The following is a 26,309-nucleotide window of genomic DNA, read 5'->3' as shown; positions in this document are numbered from 1 at the left end:
ACCACTGGCTCTCTTCATTGTCAGCAAGGCTGAACAGGACTCAGCTCCCCATATACAAGAGTCTGCCTTAGGATGGGATAAACTGTTGTCTCACCACTGCCAGTGAAGGGCATTTGAGGGACTAACTCAGATACAAGCACCTGCTCTGCACGTGGACATGTGGATCCCACCAGGAAGACTTCTTGCAGCTGCCTTCTGCTCCCATCCATTCCAGGAGCACCCACTGCTCCCTGGTGGTGCTGGTGGCACAAGAAGCCTGCTGATGTACATAAAGGAACCCTGGACCCATCAGTCCACTCCAAGGGCTGGAATTTACATGTAGACATCTCCTGATAAGTGATAAGTAAGTATATGTGAAGCTGGGAGCCACTGGCTAAGATGGATTCATTAAAACTACACCCGATCAGAGGCAGCAGAGAGCATTGGGGTTCCAAGCCATATTGGCAGAACAGGGGATGTGTCCTGGCAGAGAAACAACACCAGAAAGGATTCAGGGATTAAGGCAGATAAGCAGTGCAGCAAGTCCCGGGACAAATAAAAAAAAAAAAGAAAAAAGAAAAAAGGCTGCTCTGATCCTTACAGACATAAAGAAGGGAAAGCTTCTTAGCTTTCATAGGAGGGATGACATAGGAGGGATGCCACCGGGACTCTGGGTTTGGGAATTCAATTACAGCTGCAGCAGGCTATGACTGAATATCATCCTGCTTACTAACATCCCAAGTGCCCTCTTCAAATTAATGAGGGGGTTTTGTCCTTTCTGCTCCAATGAGAAAGGTGGCAGTGAATAGCTGGGGGACGATTTTACTTTCAGATGAGCACTGGTGTATGAACAGTGCTGGCAAATCCATTGCACAACCTCGGTGTCAGCATCCTAAGCACCGTGTGATGTGCCTGTAGCCAGTTCAGAGGGGACACAGCTGCACAACACCACCAAGATTTAAACTGCTCAATGTGTTTAGCTTAATAAAAGGACCTTCATGAAGAAAAATCATTATAAAATCTAATGGAAAAGGTTAGAATGAGATGCAAAAGTCAGGCATATGTGAATGAGACATAAGGCATGTGGTTTTAACAGTAAGGTGATCATTCCTTGGAATGAATGACCAAGGAGAATATGAAAGCTTCTATCCAAGAGTCTTTACATCAAGGTGTATACCTTATACTTCAGCTAAATTTAATTTACAGCATTTGGTATAGAGTCAGTCGAGCATAATGGTATGACGTTTTACTGAGAATGCAGTTCTTATTTCATTTGTGGTGGTCCTGCAACTTGATTTGTACATATTTTGGAGGCTTCAAAAAGTTATTGGGAAAAGCTTTTGCTTTTGGCAGAATTCTATTAAAAATGCCCCACTATATAAGGCATCATTTTTTCCAATGCAGCTTTGCAGCAAGATACCTTTCAACATTTTCACAGCAACTGTTCTGCATGTTGGTGATTTTCTAATTCCAAAGGCAGATGCTTGTACCACCTTTCCAAAAGCTCCATGTCCAAGAGACTTCCCTGTAAAGAAAATAAAGTGGAGAGATACATCTTGGTAAAAAAAAAAAGGAATCCCATCAGCAAATGTCTTCATAGATGATGAACTGAAAAATACACTTTCCAATGAGTCCCATAGTTATATTTGGAACATATAGCTGGTTTAGGTTTTTTGGTTTGTTTTTTTTTTTAAAGTAAGCAGTCACACTAGAAGACTGAGTCATCAGAGGGAGCAAGTGATATGAGTAAAAATGTCACTAAATGAATGCAACCATTCTGTGGAGGTACACTAGCTTCAAACTTGATTTTTTCAGTCTAGCTCTGCCAGAGAAAGATTTAGCTCCTCTTTTCCCTGAGCACACTGCACCATGCAGCAGCCTGTGGTGCTGCCAGTTATATCCTTAATAACACAGACCCACTTCCCCTTTTACAATGTGTTCACATAGCTCTGGCTGCCTCTGCCCTGCTACAGAGGCTGCCAAGCTTGGTCAGGGAGATCTTGTTGGCATATCAGCTCTAGCAATAAGTTTTATTCCCCAGTAATTTTTCAGATTGCTTTTGTGCTTCACTTTCAGCAGAACCCAGCTACCAAAGTGGCTAACAAGAGTATGGCAGCAGGGACTGCTGTGTAGAGAAGAGCAGAAAATAACAGTCCGCTTTTCATATAAAAGCAAAGGATAACATGTACCATATATTTATTTCTCAGATATGCACATGTGGCATGACCATCTCTACATAAAAATTTCCTGTTCCTATGATGAACAGGACCTGTTTGACTAGCTGTCACGTGGACATCTATCTTGTTGGTATCCGAGTGAGAGATTAATCCCACTCAGATACTTGCAAGCAGAGAAAAAGAGCTGCTGTCTGTAACAGTTTAAATCAATACTGCCTTTTATGTCATATCTAAACTGTAATTCTCAGTATGTCTGTCAGTAGAAGCAAATAACATATGTTATAAATGCAATGGAAACATGAAGTGGAATATGCTAAGCCAAAAAAATACCCCAGAAAATTATTTCCACCCTAGATGCGCAGAAGTGTTGTCATTTTTTACAGCAAATAAAAACCACAAACAACTTGATGTACATGACTGAAAAGCATCAACAAACTGACCTTGATTTGTGAAGGGCTTAGTGTTTGATAGAGAAATACAGATGAATCAGTGTGCATCTAAAAACCTACTGTCACCTTTTTCAGTTACTGCATATAGATTCTTCGATCAGCAGATGTGCCAGGGAAGCATCATTAAGACTCAGGTCTCAGTTTTCTTAGTGAATTGATGGTTTTAGTCCTTAACGTTTTGACTGTCCATGGTTTCTACACAAAGAACTTTTCAGTTTGAGGTCCTATGAAACCCGCCATTCCTTTGTTTAATCTGTAGCTTTAATCTGTTTCCATCACTGTTAATTCACTTCCCATGTCGTGATAACCTACTTAGTCACCACTTGGAAAACACACCAGCTCATAAAGCTGTACAAAGCTGCTAACCTTTCAGAAAGGAGAATGAGCTCTGGAAACAGCACTTCCTTCTCTAAACAGTGGTGTGATTCAATGGGAAACTGTAACAACACTCAGTCTTACTGCTCTGCTGCTGTTTGTACCCTGCTGAATAGTAGCACAGGACGGGTCTGCTTTAACTTTACATCACGTAGATCAAAACACCACAGTTTAGTATGCAATTTGTGTCTGTGGTTGTCCTTGCATTGTCCTTCTGTTGACATCCAAAGTAACTACAAAATTATTAATCAGACTAATATTAAGTTGTCCAACTGTCTGAGCAGTCATTTTATCATAGCCTTTGAGCAGCTACGCTGGATATGTTTGGGGTAATGCTCAGGTATGTAATGCTGCAGCATTTAGATCCAGACCAGTGAAGCAAAGCGCTCTAGTTAAGTTTTCCACACTTGACTTGGATTTACTGGGCCACTCAGAAGGCATTAAAGTGAACATACGCCTCAGTCAAGGAGTTTTGGATCAGGGGATTTTCCTTTCAGTCCCATTTTAGTAGGGTCCTCCAAGCATGTCAGATGCTGGAGCTGGAGCATTAGCAAAAAGCATTTGCAGACACCGCACCCTATGTCTGTGGGAAGGCACAGGCTCGAAGGTGTGCTCATTTCTCAGGTTCTTTGCCACTCTTTGAGTCATCTGGGTTTTCTCCACGGGTGGCTTCACGTTTTCCATTATGTTTCACAGGACAGCTGTGCACGTGCAGGAGAGTGGGAAGTGCTGTGCTTGGTGCCAGCGCCGTGGGCTTGCAGCGCGCAGGAGGGAGTGGGCTCGGGAAGCCCACTGCCACCAGTGCCTGTGCCACGGCGCTGGAGCCAGCAGCCACACTGCCCTGGGCCTGCACCCCGGCATCAGCACTGTGCCACCTCTCCAGACTGGGCAGGTCCAGCCCAAGCGGGAGGGGAGAAGCACACGATGGCTCAGCTAACACAGTGTGTTATCAACAACCACACTGACAGTGATTTATGGCACCAGCGGTTTTGTGCCTAATGAAAAGATAAGATTTTATTCTCAGTGAGACTAATCTAAGCTGAATGTTAATTACCCTGACTTCAGTGATGCCCATATGAAATTTCCTGTAATGTCTGTACCTCTTACAGATGAAGGGAGAGTCCTGTTATATAAGCATTGCATTACAGCCGTGGGTTGTGTGTATGCATGTTGAAGGAATACACAGCAAAAGAGATGTAGGCTGAAAGGAGATACTTCTTTGCAAAAGTTATAATAAATATGTGTCCTGGAGGATAAGTAGGTGGAAAGAGAAAAACAGTCACATCAGATGCTGGAAGGGTTGCATTTCTAAGTAAAAATATTTTTTAAAAACCATAGAAGCACATTTTGTGTTTGTGAGACACTAATCTTCAGGGATTGCCAAGGTTATTCAAAGACTGAGCCAACTGCCCTGTAAGCAGGATTTGCACTGACTTAATCTAGCATACTGCACATACACAACTTCTTCAAATCTGGTTCTCATTCATTGTCAGAATTCTTTATTTGTTTATTTGTTCTTCCACTTTTAACTCATTCTCTGGTCATTGTTCGTCCCCTCTGGACTCCAAACACTAACCCTGAAAAGCATGGTTTTTTCTTTGGTGTTTACATTCCATTTCTATTTGTTTCTTTCCCAGTGGTCACACTGTCTGCACATCAGTCTCTTGGTCCATCGCTGTAAGAAAATTGTCTGAAGATTGAAGTCACTCCAGCACAAGGTTCCAGCATTCCCAGAATTATGTATGACAATTATAAATCGAGAGCAATATATTTCAGCTGTGCTTATCCACATCTGGCCACCTTGTGTCTTCTGGCAGGCAAATTAAGTGTGGTCCTAATTTTGCACATGTTATCCAAACTTCGTCCCTGATACCCAGGAGACAGGAGGAATCTGTTACAGCTTCTAACTAGAATGAAATGATTTTTTAGACCTTGCTGTAGGACAAATGTAATGCATGCTTGAAAGAACAAACAGCACTATAGCAACGAGGCTGTGCTTATCACTGACATTTTAATGTTGACCTTCTTGCTAAAATCTGTGTGGCTTCTGGAGGGATTAATCAACTTCAAAATAAGGTCCCTTCCCCCCTTCCCTTCTCATCAGCCCCACACTAGTCTTAATAAAGAATGGTCCCAAACCCATGCTTTTTGCTGGGACATCTACTGGGGAGCTGGCTGTAGGCTTAAAGTTTTCAAGGGTAATGAATTAATTTATTTATGTATGGACTTACATGTCACATTCTTGCTCTTTATGGTGCAATAACAGAATATTCATAAAACTGCAGCACAGAGGGAAAACAAAGAGGTTGTGCTGGAAAAAGAAGGAGAGGGAGAAACAGGAAGGGCTGAAGGATGGATTATGAGGACCCATTTCTGCACAGGCTTTTTTCCAAGTTTCCAGGTTGAAGAAGGGGAAGAAAACCATAGAATCATAGAATATCCTGAGTTGGAAGGGACTCACTAGGATCGTCCTTGTGGATGATCCTGGTCCTGGACAGCACAATTCCAAGCAGCACACCATGTGTCTGTGAGTGTTGTCTAGATGCTTCTTGAGCTCTGTCAGGCTGGTGCTGTGACCACTTCCCTGAGGAGCCTGTTCCAGTGCCCAATCACCCTTTGAGTGAAGAACCTTTTTCTAATATCCAACCTAAACCTCCCCTGATACACCTTCAGGTTATTCCTGCAGGTCCTGTCACTGGCACCACAGAGAAGAGATCAATGTCTGCCCTTCTCTTCCCCTCACAAGGAAGTTGTAGCTGCAGTGAGGTCTCCTCTCTACTCCTCTTTTCCAGGCTGAACAGACCAAGTGACCTCATCTGCCCCTCAAACAGCTTCCCCTCCAGACCCTTCATCATTATTATAGTGAATCACCAAAATTACAGTAAATGCCAAAGGTCAGGCTCCTGATTCTAGAGAGAGAAACATCAAGGTTGTCAGTCTGATTTGGAATTCTTTGGTGGCTCTTTTTGTGTCATGTTGTAAGTAAATCAGTTTCCAAAATATAGAATGCATCATTCTTGTCTATATTCTCCTTCTGTGGCCAGGTGAACAACTTAATAGATGAGGGAAAGACTGTGGATGTTGTCTACCTAGACTTTAGTAAAGCCTTTGCCATTGTCTTCCACAGCTTTTTCCTGGAGTGAACAGGTAGATTATTCATGGTTGGATTTCATCTTAAGGGTCTTTTCCAACCTAAATGATCTCGTGGTTCTATTTTCTCTTTCCTACATGAAGTCCAAATATACATGTGAAAAGTCAAGTAGACATGGTCAGTCAGTCCTAAAGGCTGTAATTCATTCACAGATCAGCGCTCTCAGTGTGGAACAGATCACACCAAACCTCACAGTACATTGTGCTGAGTGTCTGGAACACATCCAGCTCCTCTTTACCGATAGTTACAGATACAATCAATCCAAACTCTATATGAACTATCCCAATATTACCTAGTTTTAGCCTTTCTCTTGCAATTTCCCACTTGCTGGCATCATAAGGTAGACGTTCACATTGCTCATCTAAGGGGACTTCATCAGGATCCATTATGATTGACAGGTAATGATTGGTCTTCATTTCAGAGGAACGAGGCTAGAAAACAAAGACATTGCAAAATGAAAAAGAGGATTAGAGTATCTGTCAGCATCTTCTTGTTTGGGCCAAGGGCTCCAAGTTAATTTTGTTCACAAGGCTGAGTGTTTCGCTGCACACTGGATGGTTTGCTTATGCTCCCTTTTGCTTTTCTATATATTGCAAGAGTTTTTATATTAAAGAAGCTCCTTCCTCTAGCTTTCCTCCCGTCTGGACATACCAGTTTCTTCAATAAAATCCATGTGGGTCTCTATTAACATATGGTGTTATGACACAGGCCCTCTGCACTGTCAGGAGAAATACTTTCAGCAAGTGACTAAACATTGCTGATAAAAATAACTTTCCTTCATGATTGTGCAAAGCAAGAAGTGGCCACATGCAACAGATGGAGTTCTACTGCCAGTGTTTATTTGTCCCATATATCCCGCAAAGATAGGTCATATGTGGTTAGAAATTGTGCAAGACAAGTCAACAGGACACTGGACATTGTACACTTACAAACTGCTGAGAAATTTATAGGATTTTTTATTTCTTTGGTATAATTTCTGAAAAATTTACTCAAACCATTTAAGTCTGGAGGAATTTATAAACAGCAGGACTCAAACACATAATTTAAAACATAAAATTTCAAATTAATTTGCCAGTTTAGTTTCTCCTGAGAAAATGGACTATCTACTTCATGTGAGAAATATAAAGAGAGATTAATCTGATCTGAAAGTTTCCTGCAGTTCATCCATTTTGAAATATTTATTCCTTCAAAGAGCATCAAGATTTACATTCTAATCCACTGGCCTTTTCTTAACACAGGAGTGTCTTTCTATAGAAAAGGTCTAGTGTTTGCCATAATTTCCTGGCTATTAGTTGGAATTTATGGGAAATCTGTATAACTGAACCTGAAGGTGTTGCTTTTCCTAAACTTGTGGAAGTAGCACATGGACAAAGACCTACAGATACCACAAATATACAGATATAACCACATATTCTCTTTTCTATTATTTGCTTCAACTGCCTCCTCATACTTTCAACTTCCCTCCCCTACAGCTTGGAAATATGTCCCTAATACCTGCATTTCTAGGCATGTTTTTTGAGAAGGATATTCCCTGCAGTGCATGCCTTGATTACAAACACAACTACATTAAAATTACATTAATTAACAAGTGCTGTTCTAGTTGCTTTTCATCTGCCCCAAACCCATAAATTTTGTTCCAAGAAGGATGCATTGATGCTTGGGAAAAAGTCAGAAGGCTTAAAGCCTGGCTCCAAAGCATCCTCTAAGTGTGGATGGATAAGTGGGGTATGAGTAGAAACAGAAACATGTTTGGTGGTCCAGAAAGGACATTTCTAGATAGAGATGTGTGTACTGGAGTGCTCCTACCAATCACTTTAGAAGAGCTTTTAAGTGGACCCATCCCAGAAAAAGCAATAGGGGAGTGGAAAATCCAGGCACTTTCCCACAGTTCTTTCTTCAGATGCACTCAATATCAAATTTTTGGCACAAACAGAGATTTTAAGGAACATTTTCAATGTTGAAAAATTGTTAAGGATATAATCTGTCCCTATGTGCATCACAGAGAGGTTTTAAGTAAATGCTCTTGGAGAGCAAATTTTTTTTCTGTTGTGGCAACATAATTTGTATATAAAATTTAATTCAGAGCTAATTCCAGACATAAATCTTTGAGAGTAAGGGTTTATAAGAAAAACACAGAGAAGACCATAAACATAGACTAATACTAGTTGGAAAGTTGCCTCAATATGTCATTTAGTTAAAGTCCCTTGTTCTACATGATATTTTTATTATCTGATGATATTTTTATTATCTTCTAACAATCTAATAAGTTTCAGTCTCATAAAAAAGTAAAATAAAAATATCTGCAACCCCTTGCTACACTTAAAGCTTACTTTTTCCCAGGATTTGCATTCACATTATAGCTTGCTTCATCATTACTGCTGGGCATTCAGTACTGGTCCCTCTTGCCTTGTAATTTCCCTTACAGCTATGAAGTTTCTCCACAGCATCAGCTGACCTCTTCTTTCCTTTCCCCCCCGAACTCCCACGCATTTCTCCTCACCAAAGCTTGCAGCAGTAGGAATGCAAGCAGAGTGACTGCTGCCACACTGCCCTGATTTGGAGGTCTAGTACTGCTTTCCCATCAGTCAATAAAACTCCTTAGTACCCAGCCTAAGACACTGGCAGGCCTTAATGCAGGTTGAGATGACATGGTCTGTCAGGCTAGAGTGGATCTTCAGCAGCCATCCCTCAGCCAGCTGGGACACACCCAGCTGTGGTGGCTATGAGCAGATCCCTGCAGAGCTCTGTGTGATACCCCTGGGCTAGTGGTGGTGTGGGAATGAGGAGAGGGGGCACGCAGCCATTTCTCAGCTCATGTCTTGCAGTGCCCCAGTACCTTCTCTCAAATCCATCTGCTCCTGCAGGTGACACTGAGATCTTCCTGCCTGACTGAGGAGCTGTATTTTGCGCTCAGGAAAGCTGCCGTGGCTTAGCCTGCACACACCATACAATGCAGACAGGGTGCTGTCAGCAAAAAGGGGCTTTAAACCATCACAGTCAGCCTTGGACAAGAAGGAGGGTCAGCTGCAGGGGCAGTTAAATTTATCATGTTGGTACACGATCATCTGCTCTAGAAGCTGCACCATCAAAACTCCTTCAGCAAAGTATCACTTTGGAAGTGATATAATTATACCAGACACTGTGCGAACCAGACCCCAGCACATTCCATGAAGATCTGTCATTCCCACTCACTCAAATCTTCAAAGACATTAGGATGCCAAACTCCCACAGTTTTTAGAGGGGAATGAGGATGCCTTTGGTGTGAGTCAGGCACCCAAGTTCTTGTGAGCCTCAGAGCCTTGTCCCCGCCCGGGCTTTTCTTTCTGGCTTACTCATACTCAGGCTTGCAAGTCACAGTTCTTCAGCATCCATCAGCAGCCTGGTTATTTCACCAAGAACAAGGGTGAGAAGTATCAAAAAATCATAGAATCATAGGATATTCTGAGTTGGAAGGGACCCACAAGGATCATCAAAGCTCAACTCCTGGCCTTGCACAGGGCAGTCCCAAGAGTCGTGCCATGTGCCTGAGAGTGTATTCCAAACACTCCTTGAACTCTAGCAGACTTGGTGCTGCAAAAGTGAAACAGAATTTTTCATTGGTAGACTCAGCAATCCCAGCAGCTTGGGAAAAATTTTCTGACATGAGCAAAGGGCTGCCAAGGAGAGGCAGGCAGGTGCCACAGGGAGATCCCTCTCTGTTCTTACCCTCTTCAGCTTGCGAATGAAGAGGGTCAACAGGAGCCAGAACAGCGTCGCAGCCACACAGGTACAGGTCAGTGTTATCAGTTCCAGGTTTGACCTCTCCGATATGCCTGGGAAAATCAAGTAGGAAACATATTAGAAAATGACCTGCAAACCACGGGCACTTCATGGTTTTTTTTCCCCATTAAAATAAAATACCAGGAAGGACCAGCTCTTTTCAATGCGGTATTAATCTCTGTTTGGATTGGCTCACAGAGCCAAAAAGAAAAGGTCTCCTGCAGGCTCAGGAGAGGACAGAGCTGCACAAAGGGGATGGCTCTGCTGGGCCTTTCCCACAGGCGGTACCATGGTGTGAGAGCTGCTGCTAATGTGCAGGAGAAGCTCCTGGGAGGGTTTGTGCTGGTGTAGGCACCAGTGACTCCAAGTGTCACCCAGGGCACGTTGCAGTGCTGCTGCTTGGGGTTGCTGTCCAGGACCTGATGCCTTTCCTTCCCCACTTCTCAGAGAGCTCTTCACTGCTGGTGGCTGAGCCCTGCAGCCTGCACCTCTATCCCAGACATGCTGTAAATCCTCCAGCCCTCACCAAAGCCATCACTGGGAGTGGCCTGGGGATTCTCTTGGAGACTCATGGTGCTGCCAGCAGAAGTCCGTGAGCTCTTCTTCCCGTGGCTTGGATGGATCTGATCTGTCACCTAGGGGCTCAGCTCATACACAGCATGGTACCAGGGTCTTGACCCTCCTTCCCACTGGGCAGAAATGTGGGGAATATGGCCTAGCACTCCCTCCAATCCACTGCTCCCTGGCAGGCTCTGTGCCCTCAGGTCTCCTGTCAGTCACACCAGCAGCAGAAGGCCAGGCTCCCTGAGGGAACGTGGGACCTCCTCCTTTCCCAGCGGCATCCCACAGAACCCAGGTGGCAGGGAGCTGGGAGAGCTCTAGAAACCAGGGAAGTGATTAAGCACAGAAAGGGAAAAAACAAAACCAGCAACAACTGAAAATAAGCAGCGTGAACATTAGAAATCTGGAAAGTATTAGAGCCCACTGACAAATCTTTAAAAATGTCAAAATAAAACTCACTTCAGACTGCTATTTAGGGATTTGTAAAATAGTTTCAGGGCACTTTGTTTTGCAAATCCTGTGATCACATCAAAATCCAACACTTCTCACAGTATGTTTTCCATCTGATTGGTAGAAAATGCAAAAAGAACCATCATATCCTGCCTCTTATTCTGATATGCCCTCTAGAAAGGGTAAATGAGAGGACAAGGAGGAGTAATTCTGAACATGATTTCACAGTAGTTTTGTCAACTGCACTTGCAGAGTTTCAGAGCCCGGCAGCTTGGTGTTACTCCTAACAAATGAAAAATGTGTTATTGTGTCTCACTGGTGAGTTTACTGGGTAATCCAGAGGGATTGTGCTGGTTTTAGGCAAAAGACTACAAAGCTTTGTTTAGAGGATGTGTTGCTTAATTAGCATAATGTCTTGTCTCCCTAAAAATCAGATAATCAGATTTGTTTTCATGCCCCATATCTAAGATTTCTCTGGCATGTCCATTCTGGAGCTTTGAGAATAAAGCTCATTGAGGAAAAACATGACTGCAACAATGAATGAAGATACAATAGTCTCCAGAAATACCAAGAGAGTTCTCTTTTCACAAGTATTTTTTTCAAGTACTTGATTTAGATATAGAATATAGTGATAGCATAAATAATACAGCCTAATACAGCTTGCCTACTCTCTGGCATCAGCATTTCCTTTTACATATGGATAGTCTCCTCTTGCTTCTGAGCAGCACTCCTGCAGATGGCAGATAATAGTTTCTGATATCTATTCAGCAAAACCTGGAGGAGCTGCAGGTTCATTGGTTACCACAGCTTCACAGGGCAGGACATGGAACACCCTTGAGGTACAGACAGGCCTGGGGTGGAAGACAGCAACCATCTAACCACTGCAGCAGCTGCCCAGAAGTCAGCAAAGAGATGCGAAGGTGCTGTCTTTGAAATGTTGGAGCAAATGTAGGCAACAAGAAAGCATTTCTCCAGCTGGGCTGGGTTATCAAGTGCCAGAGTCCTAGTCTTGCTGAAAGCCTTGAAGTCAGAGCTCTCTGAGTGTCTCTCAGCTGGGTAGAAAAAGGTTTAATTTGAGGCAGAACAGGCAGAAATACTCAGAAGAGGCCTTAGGATTAGCAGAGTTTGGTGAGGATTTAATCAGTACTAAATCCCTCTCTCTGCCTGGTAGCTGAAGATTTCAGACATCCCTGTACACCTCCATCCCAGAGCTTTACTCACCCAGACATCTCATTAGACAAAGACTTTTTCCTGTGTGCAGCTCTGTTCCCATCTGCCTGACTCTGCCCTAAGCAGCTGCCCCCTTTCTCCCCTGAGCCCCTCCAAAAACCACCCCATGTGTGCAGGACTGCAGAGGGGTGAGGAGGGGGCGAGTGAAGAAGTGCCACCAGCAACAACTTCTCTCTTTCAGTACCAAGAGAAGCCACCAGAACCACACAAGGATGCCAGGATGAGAGCCTGGATTAATCTGCTGATCCCTCCAGCTACAAGCTCAAGCCTTTTGCTGGTATGGGCTTTCTCATTAGGATTTCAGATCTAAACACATAAGCATTGTGGTGCAGCTCGGGTGTCAACCAGGGGAAAAGCAATGCCTGGGGCAACAATGCCAATCTGCTGGACCTAAAGGATCCCTCACCCCTACCTCAACGGGATCTACCCTCCTAAATCCATGTGATCTCACAAGCACAGCACTGCAGCACTGGGATGGGTGTTCAGAGATGCTGAGGAATGTCCATCCTCAGAGTTTGTCATACCTTAGTTATGACAAAACCAGACCATTGGTGATGACCCTTGTTTGAACTGAGGTTGAACCTATTGACCACCAGGACTCCATTCCAAACCTCTTTATTGGGCTTCTGAGGTAACAGGAGTCTTAGGGTCCCCTGATGTCCACCTTTAATCTTGCAAACTGAAGTCATGACCCAAGCTGAATTTCATTCAGTAGCTGTGGGAATTCCAGATAAACTTCATGGAGAAGTTTCTGATGACTTCAGCATGACTCAAAAGGCACAACAACTTTTTGAGATACAAAGTCAGAAAAGTTAGGTAGATAGGTAGGTAGGTAGGTAGGTAGGTAGGTAGGTAGATAGATAGATAGATTGATAGATAGAAAAGTTATTTAAAAGAAGTCATTTAAATAAATATTATTTGAAAAGCTACCACCATTTTCATAGCATGAGAACAGTTTAGTGAGTATTTAATAAATGAGATGATTTCCTTTTCATCAACAGGATTCACATTAAGTTATCAAACATCAGCTTTAAGAAAGGGCTCATTGCTGTATTTCTTTGCTTGTTATATGTCCATATTTTAGTGAGCATGAGCTGTAAAGGTGCTTCTTCCTTTATCAGCACATCTCCTTCAAAGCAGCACCTCTGCAACTAACTGTATCCCTGGGGCTGCGAGGGTCTGCAGCTGGGGAAGCAGGAAATGGCTTTAATGGCAACTCTGCAAGCATGGTGGCCCTCCACAAAAAAGCTTCCCAAGAGTCTGTGTTCCCCACGTGCCCAGCAGCATTTCTCCCCAGACTTTTAGGGATACAGTCCCTTCCACCTGCTGGATGCTCTGGTAGCAATTTGCTGTTTCTATTCTTTCCTCACAGATTTGCTGCCTCTTTGGTTCCCCAGCCAAGAGTAAGTGGAGAGATTGCTCTGACATGGCCACAGATGTGGCCCTTCTTCTCCACAGACAGTTCAGCAACCCCTGGTTCCAAACCAAACACAGCCTGCAATTATTTAAAGACAGCCCTTTGATTCCACAATCCATTCATCCATCTCGGACACAAAAATACACATTGTTTTATCTGTGAGTATAAGAATGTTTTTTCAGAGGAAATAAAGAGAGCAGACAGTTTCCTCCCTGACTCATTCACAAACTACTTTTCGAATCTGCTAAACATGGCCATCGTCATGAGGCACTGCTCTGCTCCCTTTGATCTGCAGCCCTGTATTCCAAGAGTCCCAGGACTGTGGTCCCAGGACACGAGAGGTGCTCGCCACAGCAGGCACAGGGCCTGTGTTTCTCACAGAGACAAGAAAGTGGCAAAGCTTAGAGAAAGCCACACATTCAAGCTCTGATCTTGTCCCTCCAGGCTCAGAATGAGGTGGGAGCTGCCATTTCCTGGGAGAGGGACACTTGCTCCAGAGCAGTGTAGGAATGAGTAAAAAAACCTCTAGTGACATCCATTCATATAGTAGGAAAAGAGTGGGAAGACATTTTCCTTGATTGTAGTAGATAAGACAAATTCTCTCTCTTTTCATCATCCAGTCTCAAAGCCATAAATTTTAATGTGGTAGTGTTCATCTTCTGCTCCCATAGAAGTCGTACAAGAACATTGCTCCTGGTCCCTCAGGACACGTAACCACTGAAGAAGCCTTCCTGGCTGCTCTCTTTCCTCTCCTCTGGACTAGGATATATGACTTCCTAGAAGCCCTCTGACAGAATGCTTGTGGTTGTAATAAACAGCCAAGCTTCAATTATGTTAAAAATCAATACAATAATGAATTACGTTGTCCAGGACTATGAATTAGTAGGATGATTTGGACAGCAAGCAGCTGGCACAAATTATTCATTTAGCTGTTACAGCAGCTGTAAAAGCTTTAGTATTATCAAGGTGCTTAGAGGGAGGTGATTCTGCCTCTCTACAATTGTTAGACCCCACCTGGACTGCTGCATCCACCTCTGGGGCCTCCAACATAAGAATGATGTGGATCTTCTGGAGCGAGTCCAGAGGAGGGCCACAAAGCTGAGCAGAGGGCTGAAGCACCTCTCCTATGAAGACAGTTGAGACAGCTGGAATTGTTCAGCTTGGAGTGGAGAAGGCTCCAGGGAGATCTTTTGGCAGCCTTCTATTACTTAAAGGGGGTCTAATAGAGAGCTGGAGAGACTTCTTCCAAGGGCATGGAGATATAGGACAAGGGGGAATGGTTTCACATTGAAAGAAGACAGGCTTAGATTAGATATTATGAAGCAATTTTTTACTCTGAGCATGATGAAGTCCTGGGTGCCACATCCCTGGAAGTGTTCATGGCTGAGTTGGAGGGGGCTTTGAGAAACCTGGTTTGGTGGAGGTGTTCCTGCCTTCCACTAGACCAGGCTGGAGCTAGAGGATGTTTAATGATCCTTCCAACCCAGACCATTCTATTATTCTATAATTATTCATAAGGGGATAAGTGTTTTACCTGCTCAATTTCACCAGTTAGTCCAGCCCACACGTGCGTATACTTATCCCTGACCTTTTAAAGCAAAAACATCACCACCATTAACTCTGACTGCTAACACCCTCATGGGGAAAAGTCAATACTGGTTGTAATTGTCTTGTGCTGCAGGATGCTCCAAATACTGAGAAGCATTCAGACACATTTAAAAATTATATGAGGCCTTGTTATAGTCAAATTGTGTTAAATAAGGAACAACTAAATGCATCTAGGACTATTATATTTTAGGTCAGTAAAATAGATTATGTCAAATTTAATACATGCACGACACTGACCTATATGGAGAATGTCAACCTATTTCTCTAATCTCAGAATTCATGAACTAAAAGGGTACTCAATGAAATTGAAAGGTCACTTAATAAACTTTATTTTTATTCAATCTAAAATTAACTTATTTCACTACCACAGGCATGAGTCAGGGCAGAACAATGCTGGACATTTAAATTATTAGCACGATAACTCAAGCAATGCTTACAGAAATAGCTAAATCAAACTACTTCCTTGTAGTAGTACCTTTGCATATGTAGCTATTGCTAGGCAAAAGACTTCCAGTCTGATTTGGCAGTTCACTTTACACAGAAAAATAAACAAATGAGAATATCACAGGCCTCTAATTTCTATGGGATTAACCTGAAATGGGAAAATGTGTGGGTAGGAGAGTGCTACTTACCCTGTTTTTTGTTTGTTTTGCTGATACTAAATTTACATTTGTCTTCTACCCTGACCTGATCTTTGTTGAGTTGAAGCAATTCTTTTTAGGTCAGTGTAAACACACTCTGAGTTAGCATTTCCTGCTGGGCTTCCTTTCCAACCTGGTATGCTTCCCTTGCTAGGACTTCCTTCAAATTTCTTCAGAGATCACCAGAGTAGTCCCAGGTCATGCCCCTGCCTTTCCAGCCTAAGAACATCACTCTGGAAGGCTTGCTCTTCCATTTAGTGTGGTGTTTTACCTTGTACTGTGACATATGCCGCACTCTCCACGGACCCTTTCAAGTTGGTGGCTATACACTGGTAAAGTCCTTCATCCTCCTCTTTTATTCTTTCAATAAACAGCATTCGGCTTCCAGGCCCTAAAATTATTCCTGTGAAATGAAATATTTTGCAATGAGAGGGAGCCAGGATATAAACAAAACCTGGCACTTGTGTAATAGTATCTATTTCAAGTTCTTCTCAGAAGAAATCTGAGCCATAGACTGCGCAGCTCAACGTTGTCTGCAGGAAAGCCAAATACACTTGGATGCCTTGCGAGTCTCTTGGAAATCAGCGTTTACAAAGCACTTGCTAAGGAAATGATCTTGGAAGTACTTGGTACTGTTTATATTGATAGCACTGTGCCTATGCTTTCATCCAGGTGAACCCTTTAGCATGTCTCCAGCTTTTGGAAAAAGGACAGTCTGATTACTGCACTTACAGGCCCAGGTCTGTCCCAGAAGCAGCTCAAGCTTAGAGCCCTTCCAAAAACCATTCAGACTATTCCTATGGGCAGCAGACTTGCGCCAAATCTCACCTGCCCATGTGGCATGGAACGATGGGCTCCTTTGCAAAGGGGCTCCAGATAGTGCAAAGAGAATGCCCATGAGGTGTAACCTAAAGCATAGGAGTTATCTGAAGTTTTAAACACCTTGTTTATTCCAGATAGGTCAACCCAGAAGACACCCTCAACAATATTCCAAGAAGCAAGGAAGAGGCAGGGAGCAGATTTGGCCTCAGGACTGCTGCTGAGGCACCTTCTAGAAAGGAAATGTGTAGTCAAGTACACACTTTTGTTTGGCTCCATCAGAACCACAGTCCCATCAAAATGTATTCCCATCATCTATTTCAGACACCTAACTGAAGTGCTCTGACCTACCCTCTGAAGACATCTCCCTGGGTCCCAGTTGTATCTCTTGCATTACACCCAAGTTAGGCACGTAACATTCATTTTGGAAGATAGTGTTATTAATGCACACTACAGCAATGTGATCACTGTAAATCTTTACGAAATCTGTCTCTAGATTAAGCTTAGTGCTTGGGCTGCAAGTCTGCACAGGCTAATAACTCAGTTGGAGAAATCCTCAGAATTTTTTCCAGTTGCTTTTATTCATGCTATAGTAATTCTCAATAATTCAGGACACAACCATAGCTACAAACTTTCTAAAATGTTCTGTAGAAGACTACATCTTAAATTCGAATTCCTATGGACCAGACCTCCTTGAACATCTTTGCTGAGTGTTTTAACACTATCTCAGTGTGTGCTTCTGAACCAAATGTGCATTAAGTGCTATGAGAAAATTTTGCCTTTTCCTCCATCAATTATTTCTGTTTGAAATATCCAAGGAACACTTCCGTGACTATGGTGCCAGCAGCTGGACATATTGCCTTAGCTGGTCTTTGAAGCCACATTCCAGAAACATCAGTAAACAGCTCCCAAAGTTTTCCTGTTGTTGCAACATGCCACCTGGGAAGCTGTTCCTTTCTGTTGCATGAGACCTGGATTCCTCTGCCGCCAGTATATGCATTTGGATTTTGGACACCCCAGACATGGATTTAGTCACCTGGATAGTTTTTGACTCATGAACAGACTTTGAGTGCCTGACCACAGACTCCTGCTGGTACTTCCATATCTGCTGGCCAAGACACGTGATCTTTAGGCTCCCTCTATAACAAATGGAGGGAAATATGTTTCTCTGGGGATGACTCTTTTAAGAAGAAAAATATTTCACTGATTCCATGAAGACCTGTTGTGTCTAGATCTCCAGCCTGGCTCGTGTTTTGGAGTGAGACAGAATTATCTGGAGCACCTGGGTTGCTGCCTGCCTTCCTTACATCTAGTTGCTGGGACCAATGACTCTGTAAATGGCTACCTAAGGCAGATGGGTAAATAAAAAGCCTGCTGTAAGAGGTAGGTGAGTACACAAAGCTCTCACCTGGTTCTTGCTGTATTTCCTCATGGTTTTTAAACCAGGATATCTGGGGCTCAGGAATACCACGAGCCTGGCACTCCAACATGGCAGAGTTACTGGCGTTCACTGTCTGATCCGCAAGCTGCCGCAGCAGGGCTGGTGCCTCTTGAGCTATAAGACAAAACAACACCTTTGTTTTACATTCTTGTAATGGTGGGGATTTAATTATCTCCCCTACACTCATTTTACTGGTGTTAGAGATTGCTATGGCTCTTCTACCGAGCTCATTTTTCACTGATTTTATTTACTGTTCTACTTAGCTCAGGAGGATTTGGTGTGTGCAGGGAGCTCCCATTAGTCAGCAATAGCATGCTATGGTGACCAATGAATGCCCAGTGATGACAGTGTTCAAAAGGTTTTCTCAATTCCATGACCAACCACAATTGTTTATATTGAAAGCAATGACTTTCTATGAAAGCTCAGTGTTTCATCATCAAAAGAAACAAACTGTGACACCAAAGATTTGAAGAATCATCAGAACACCCTTGTAGCACAGTATCTCTGTGTTGCTGGTAGCACTTTGCAGCTCTGGACACCCTGATATCCATTAATATGTCCTTGATAATTTACTTCCTTTAAAGAGTACAGTTACAAATCATATTCAGTAATCTCACATAATCAAAAACCAGTAACCATGAGCACAGAAGCATTGGACAAAGTCTTCATAAATTATTCCACTTCTGCGTTTCACATATTTGGCTGAACATAACCAGGCCTGGCCAAACCACACCACAGCATTTCAAAAACACACTACAAATATCATGTTAAAGTCATCTCTGAAAGAAACAAAACAATCTCATAATAATTTCAACCCTTTACCACTCCTTCCCTCATTTCATACAGTGCCGAAGGCTGTTTTAACAAAGGTCCAGATACTTACAACGTTTATGCACATTATATGGCAACGTCTTTCATTCACATTTGTAACTGTCACATAATTATTTTTGATATTTTGGTCCATTTAAAGCAGTCACAGAGAATTCAGGGAGCTCCTGAGCAGTGTCACAGGTGGAAATACTCTGCAGACTCCCTCAGATTACCTAATTATTTGCAATCTTTCCCTTCAAGAACATTGCCAGAATCAGCAATTACTAACATGGTACACAGATTCCAAATATGAAACAAAACAAAAAAAAAAAAGCAGAAACCAACTATTTGCAAGTATTTTCTTTCAAGCTGCAACATATGCCTGTAAACCAAGTTCAGTATCAGCTGAATTTCTGATATTCTGTGTTTGGGAGATTATTCTTTATCCTTACAGAAAAACTAGCCATCAGACATCTCTGTCTTCATAATTATTCTATTACCAGCCATAAATAAAAACTCTCCAGAAATATTAAACCCCTGTGTACCCCCAACTTTTTCAGTGTTCATGAGCCCCACAGCACTAAAAACACCTTTAAAGTGGGCTATCTTTGCAATACCCTTACCCCTTGAAATGAATTCCAACATAGTCATGACTGTGCAATGACTATGGTTTTTGGGCCTTTCTGAGCGGCAAGCCAGTAATTTTCACAGGCAATGATATTTGTTGTTTACAGCCTGGTAAACAATTTGTTCTCTCTTCCCAAACAGCATTGCTTATGAGAGGCACTGTAAATTCTTCATCACATACCTACACCATGGCATAGTCAACTATATTTGCCTTGCAGCCGAGAACACTGCCCTCTTCTCCTTGATACCTCACCTTGATTTTTGTTCAGTTCTCAATTTTCACAACACTATGAACAGGCACAGTCTGAGGTGTGTCCACATACACGTGCTGAGAAGAACTTGACATTTCTCAGCAGTCCCTGACAGATACCCCAGCCCAGACATCCAAAATGAAGGCAGACAAGATGACACAACAAAGGCAAATCACACGTTCTGTGAGTTGTGATTAATTTTAATTTGTTTATAGCCATACACTAAAGATGGGATTTCATATTAAGAAAAACTTTTTGCTTAAAACTTAAGTCATCATTCACATACTTTCAATAATTTCTCTGCTACAATCAGCTGATTTTTCAAGGACTTGGTCAACCTGAGGATTATCCTCTTTTGCAAACCACCTGTTTTCTCCCATTCATTTTTGCAGTGAAGCCAAGGGGGTTAGTTTCCAATGTCCTACTCTGCTCACTCCAAAGCTGAGGGCCTAGCCTGGCCACCAGCACAGTGTGGGGCTCAGCTCCCAGGGCAGCTCCCAGACCTGACCCCAGTCTTCATGCTTGTCAACAAATGCTGCCTTGCTGGCCAAACTCTGCTCTCAGTTACTCTGAGGAACTTCATTGTAGGCAGAATTTGGTCCAGGGGAGTGATAGCGGAGTTGCAGAGGGGAGGACACTGGTACCAGAGTACTTGTCTGACCTGGGGTGTTAGGGAGGGGAGATTTGCATTTTTAAAAGCAAACAAAGGGAAAAAATTACAATTGGTTAATTTTTGGGTTTATATTTGCATTCCATCAATTTTTACCCTTTGTTAGGATTATGTTGACTGTTCACTTATTTTTTATTAATCAGTACAAAAATATAAATACAAGCTTTATTTTAAACACTTAAAAAAAAAAAAAAGAAGAAATATAATTCACACCTTTCTCCCTAAATAATATATTACACAACAGAAAGCAGAGAAGCTCCCCAAACCCATGAGATTCTCCAGTCATCCAAGGACAACAAAAGTGACATCAGTAGTTTTTATCCTGCCACCAAGAACTGCTTTCCTCAAAGGTTTCCGGTGAGCTTTCTCTTTGGCATCCAACACGGAGAGCCACATTGGGATGTTAGGACATCCTTGCACAGCGTGGCCCTCTAAGTGCTGGTTGAGCCCAGGCTGGTGGGACCTCCAGTCAGCAGTGACATACATCATTGCAATGCACAGCAACTTCATAGAACAGTCTAATTACCACATCTCCTTTTTAATTTTTTTTTTTTTGACCCAAACTCATATTGCCTGGCAACTGGCTGCTACAAATTATCGTGCTTCGGCTCCCAAGGCCATGGAAAATTCATAATGTCCTGTCATCACCGCCCACCTCACCATCAAATGTCTTTCCACAAAATACCCTGGGAAAAAAGGGGATTCTGTATTGTAGTTCTTCTGAAGAATTGCAAATGCTAAAGAGTGAGCTTGCTCCATTTTTAAGCAGTCGCCAACTACTCCACTTGCATTTTAGGCATGTTTTAGGAAAAAAAGAGAGCCTGATCCCTTTGCAAGAACACATTGTTTCTGGAAGCCATCATGCTAATAATGAACAAAAGAGTTACTGTATACAACCAGGCTATAGGTGACATTTCCAGATATAAATGATTATTCTTTTCTTTACTCTGACAACTTCCAGGTTATCAATTGTTTTCTAAGCATTTTAGGCTCCATGAAACTGGCATTATGGGGAAATGCTATTGTTTACCCTTTCACACTTGACAAAAGCAATTCCCACGTGAAAGGCAAGTTTAGCCGTGGGACAGGGTCTCGATACCTAAAGGAGGAAATAGTCTGGTGAGTTCCCAAGTGCAAGAAACTGTCATGTTGTCACCCTCTATTTTAAAAACACAGCCACTTTGTTCCTTTGCTATAGCTATTTTGGTCATTGTGGTCTGTTTTTTTATGGCTTATGTAAATGCTATATTAATGATCAATCATAAATGTAACCAAAAATAATAAAAGCTATGTAATTGTAAAAAAATAAAGTTATCAGATCTATTAAAAATAGTAACTTTTTCCTTACACAGAATTTATAGCACACAGAAACATCTCATAGCAAAATCATAACAAAGGAAAAGAAAAGGGGAAATGCTCACAAAGAATTCTTAGGCTGCCCTTAATTGTCCTTCAGCAGTTTTGCTGGTTCTTAATCCCCATAATAAATCCAATTGTCATTTGCATATCAAAAGCAATGAATATTTTTAATGGCTTCAATTTTGAATTTGTATTTTAAAAATGTATTAACTAACCGTGCTGGCTAAAACCTTGTCAGTCATGTTAGTGTAACATTCCTCATTTAATAAAATAATTACAACATTACAAACTCCTGAATCTTCAGGCCAGAAGCAACACTCACACTTTTATCAGTAGTTTTTACATTAGTGCAGAACTGACTTTAAAAATTGACCAACACAGCAACTGGAAGTCTACCTGGATTTATTTGGAGAAACATTGTTCATGTCTGTCAGTTGTAAAATCATCATTATTATAAATGATATGATAGGTCTGTGCATTATATCAACATTTTTATTTCTTCCCTGCATACTTCTTTTAGAAGATAATTTCTTAAGATTAATGTACTTTAGTGTAGAAAATAATTTCAAATAAATAAGTATTAGAACTTGCTCAGCAGGTAATATTTATAAGTCCATCAAGATCAGATTAAAATAAAAAAAAACATGTAGTCCAGTCAATCTCAAACTGAATTGTGCTCATTCTGCACATTCAAGTTAGCTTATTAAATGTCCATTGTTGACTGAAAACAGCAGTTTTTAAAGTTAATCAGTTTATTCAGCTTTGACACTTTTGATGAGGATGATATCAAAGCAGAAGAAAAGATTGATCCAAAGTTTTCCTTTTTGCTCAGTAGGAGACAGCAAGAGAAAAAATAACGGCATGTAAAATGTAGCACGGGGGATCTTCCAAACCCCAGCTTCCACGTGCCTTTTCAAAGCAGAAAACACCCGTCTGAACTCAACTGGAAGCTCACGCGTTAGGATTTTGTTTGCTATTCCTCCTATTTCCAACCCATGGGGAAATGAGCACCACCTCAGGGCTTGAAAGGTAGCAACAGTAATACAAAAATCAAGATGATATGAGACATCTCTTACTGTTTAATGAGTCCTTTAATGTTTTACATTGCTTTGTGTTGTACAATCATTCCTTGTGCTTTTATATTTGAGGATCCGAGAGTAAACAGCCTTTTTGTTGCAGTGCTCACCTCTGATTGTAACGTCTTTCTTTTGAAGCACTTCTTTCCCCGTGTATACGTTCCTTGCTCGGCAGGCGTAGGTGCCTGAGTGTGCCAGGGAAACGTTTTTGATGGTCAGAGTGAGGGTGATGGAGTAGTCCCTGTTGTGAGACTTCTTCGCTTTCGTTTGATTGTTGACTGTCCTAGGCAAAATCCAAGCAATGTCTTTGTACAGGAATTTGTTGGCCGAACAGGACAATACCAAATTCTCTCCTTCAATGGGCATTTTTTCCAAACTAATATGGAATCCACTTGGTACATCTGTCAAAAATCAAGAACACTTTTTAGTTTATATGAAACTAATGAGCCAAAATTAACACAGCATATATTTCCCTCTTTATCAAGAAGCCTTTGAACTAGTCAGTGTCATTGTCTTCCTTCTCAGGTGTATAATCTTTCCTTTCATACACTCAGCTCCAGCTATTCTTATAGTTTTTCTTGGAGCTATGATACACTTGGCCTCAGACATCAGTTGGTGTAAACTGAAGTTGCTCTTGGAAGTAATGAGTTTGTATAAATGTTATGCCAAGTTATGATAGACTGGGGAAAGGTACCAAAAGCAGAATTATTTAAAGACAACATAGTGGGACTATGAAGAAGGAAAAACATTCTGATCACAGCTTCAGCTTGTGAACTGCATAAGAGAAAAGGAATCTCAAGAGGGCAGTATAAAAATACTGCATTTTCATCACTTGCTTGGTTATACTGTTTTCTTATGATACACAAGTATTCAGATAAATTATGTCTATTTCTTAAAGATGCTTCATGTCCTGGCAAATTACAACATCTGTGATCACATGCCTGAGATTTGCCTTGGAGCAGAGGTGTTTACCCTCCCTGCATTAAAAAACCTATCAGCCACCCAAGAGGTAAGCAGAAGCAGTACCCTCTGCCCTGGGTGGCCAGCTGTGTGTGGACAGCATTAGGACGGAGGTATTTTGTATAGGTGGCTTGGCATTATCACAGCTTGAAAATATTTTCACCTGAGAGAAACCAAGGATTATTGCACTAAAAATTTATGAAGTGTAGACATGGGTGAAGTTTGCACTTCATAGCAGATGGTTCAGGCAGGGGTCATTTAGCCAACAATGTAGAAAGCCCTACTTGAATATATCCTGTTTGCAGTTTTTTGTAATGTCCCTTGCAACTTCCTCCGCTTGGGGAGTGGTGCAGAGCTGTGGTGGTGTCAGCTGCCTCCCAGCTGCCTCCACCTGGGGCTCATCCCTCCAGCAAAGCGCTTACACCACTGACCTCAGTGAAAGTAGAAGTTCCTGAGAGAAAGCACTTCCAAGTTTTACTCCTAGAATGCAACCTCTCTTGATTTATTTGTAGCCAATATTCTGATAAAGTAATTTCCTTCTTCTTGGTCAAGTGACATCGACTGTGGCCATTTTCAATTGTTCTTTCACTACTAATTGCTACGGCACTTGGCCGTAAACCTGACTTGAAAGCCTAAGAATGGCTTCTTCTTTCATAAGGGAGAATGATACCTTCATTTCTTGTTTCTCAGATCATGAAAAACTCAACGCTGACTTCCATTCAGTTCATTCTTACTGGTGTTTCTTCAGGTTTAATGTCACTTCAGCAGGAATGTGTAAAAAGTACCTCTCAAGTGAATATCTCACATATTTTTTCATTATCCTCTCTCATTGATTGACCAGTCCATCAGAAAGCTTCTCCCTAAATCCTCACATTGCCAACTGACCTAACTTATCTTCCAGGGGAACCATGAGCATAACCTGCTCACTGCTCTCTGCCTATTGAAAGCCTGGTATCAGTTGTTCCCCTTAAGATCCTCTTTTCCACAACTAGCCCTGAGCTAAATAGAGGGTAAATGAGCTCCTGCTAGTCCTGGATTGAAATTTCTCCTGACATTAGATGCCTCCCAGGGAGAGGCCTGATTTCTGCTGGTTGAACTCATCGTGCCCCTGCAGTGGGAGCAAAGTGTGTGCCTGTCATCAGCTGTAGTTCAGGTGTGTAGTCCAAAGATCAACCTAGTGGAGGCAGTGACACTAAAATATTAGACTGAATATTAAAGCCTGGGGTTTAAATCGTTCCACTTACATTCCATTGTGTTACCACTTTTCTCTCTCTGGCAAACAAAGCTATAAGAAAAACTTCAAATTCTATGTACTCATCTATGAGTGACAACCATCAGGATTCTGTTTGATATGTAAGAGTGTGTGGTGCCAGATTCTAATCTTAATTAAGAACATATTGCCTGAAAGTGCTATTAAGATGAAACACTTCCATACATGGAATGCATCATATTTAGCCTCAGCTGCCAAAATGTAGACATCTACTTGAATGTAGATGTTTTGTGTTCTGTATGTGGGCAAAAGTTTACAGTCCATGGGGTGACACAGTCTTCTCCAGAGGGCAGTGCAAACCATTGCTTTAAGATGGGGCAAATTCCAGAGATCCTGGTCCCTCATGCTTAATTATGAAGAGATCCTACATGATCAGCTGAGGCTTAGGTACCTAACTGTAAGATTAAAGTTAGATGATGTGAATCCTATACAATTTTGTTAAAAAGCATTAAATTCAGACACACTTAAAAACAATCAGATGGCCAACATTTTGATAATGGATAAGTACTTGGAAGAAATAAGATGCTGCATCTTACTCACAGTACATTTCAAATTGTTCTGATGTGTGTTGGGAAAGCCAGATGTTGGCTAGAAATAGTGGTAATTTTTCCTTTTGAAGATGCCAGTACTCAGTAAAAGCTACTGAGTACTGGCAGAAGAGCCAAGCAAAACTCTTAAGATGAAACTAAAGATCCCTGGGGACTGAGGCAAATGAACTATTTTTAGCTTAAAAGGCTAGAATGCCAACAGAATAACACAGTTACAACTACTTTTATGTTGTCAGATCTGAAGCTCTTCCTCAATGTGCCTTCTGTGAAGACCATTTTCTGAATAAATGTAGGAACAGAAGCAAAATGCACAGAATTCCAAAAGAATCATTTGTTTAAAGGCTACGAGCCTCCTAATATATGACACCTATCTCACCAATTGTTACAGGCTCAGGATAGCTAAATAACGTGGCTGGGAATAATGTAAAAGGGTTTTATTTACTTTAGTGATTTGAAGCTTCCTGTGGAAATAGCTCCCAGGTTTCCTGATGGAAGATTTTGTTTATCTTTGCCAAGCACCATCAGGAATCTCAAAATAAAATGCGCTTAGTGACATTGGGAAACCAGGGAGATAAGGCAGAGCTGTTCCTGTTTCACCCTCTGTAATTGCAAACACACCCATAGGCCTGCTGTGTGCCAGCAAAACAGCCCAAAATATAGGGAAAGGGGCAGCCTGGAGGA

The 26,309-nt window shown here is 41.9% G+C and overlaps 2 protein-coding genes across 4 annotated transcripts in view; one reads left to right on the top strand and one right to left on the bottom strand.

The window, feature by feature from the left end:
* The window catches only part of PAN3 (poly(A) specific ribonuclease subunit PAN3), a 118,624-nt gene extending 96,559 nt beyond the window's left edge, over positions 1 to 22,065 (top strand). For all 3 annotated transcript variants that reach the window (XM_072930432.1, XM_072930426.1, XM_072930389.1), the window contains one exon: positions 4,618 to 22,065. In XM_072930432.1, coding sequence (XP_072786533.1) covers positions 4,618 to 4,674 — 57 coding nt within the window. In that variant the 3' untranslated portion in view covers positions 4,675 to 22,065. The remainder of the gene's footprint in view (positions 1 to 4,617) is intronic.
* The window catches only part of FLT1 (fms related receptor tyrosine kinase 1), a 107,882-nt gene that overhangs the window by 17,018 nt on the left and 64,555 nt on the right, over positions 1 to 26,309 (bottom strand). Inside the window, exons 13-18 of the mRNA XM_002192895.7 lie at positions 22,961 to 23,251; positions 18,025 to 18,171; positions 16,069 to 16,200; positions 9,837 to 9,943; positions 6,424 to 6,562; positions 1,400 to 1,504 (exon numbers count right to left, since the gene is read on the bottom strand). Coding sequence (XP_002192931.6) covers positions 1,400 to 1,504; positions 6,424 to 6,562; positions 9,837 to 9,943; positions 16,069 to 16,200; positions 18,025 to 18,171; positions 22,961 to 23,251 — 921 coding nt within the window. The remainder of the gene's footprint in view (positions 1 to 1,399; positions 1,505 to 6,423; positions 6,563 to 9,836; positions 9,944 to 16,068; positions 16,201 to 18,024; positions 18,172 to 22,960; positions 23,252 to 26,309) is intronic.

This window comes from Taeniopygia guttata, chromosome 1, assembly GCF_048771995.1.
Source record: "Taeniopygia guttata chromosome 1, bTaeGut7.mat, whole genome shotgun sequence".
Lineage (NCBI taxonomy): Eukaryota > Metazoa > Chordata > Aves > Passeriformes > Estrildidae > Taeniopygia > Taeniopygia guttata.
The sequence above is the reverse complement of the archived record's forward strand: the minus strand, read 5'-3'. Positions and strand labels throughout refer to the sequence as shown.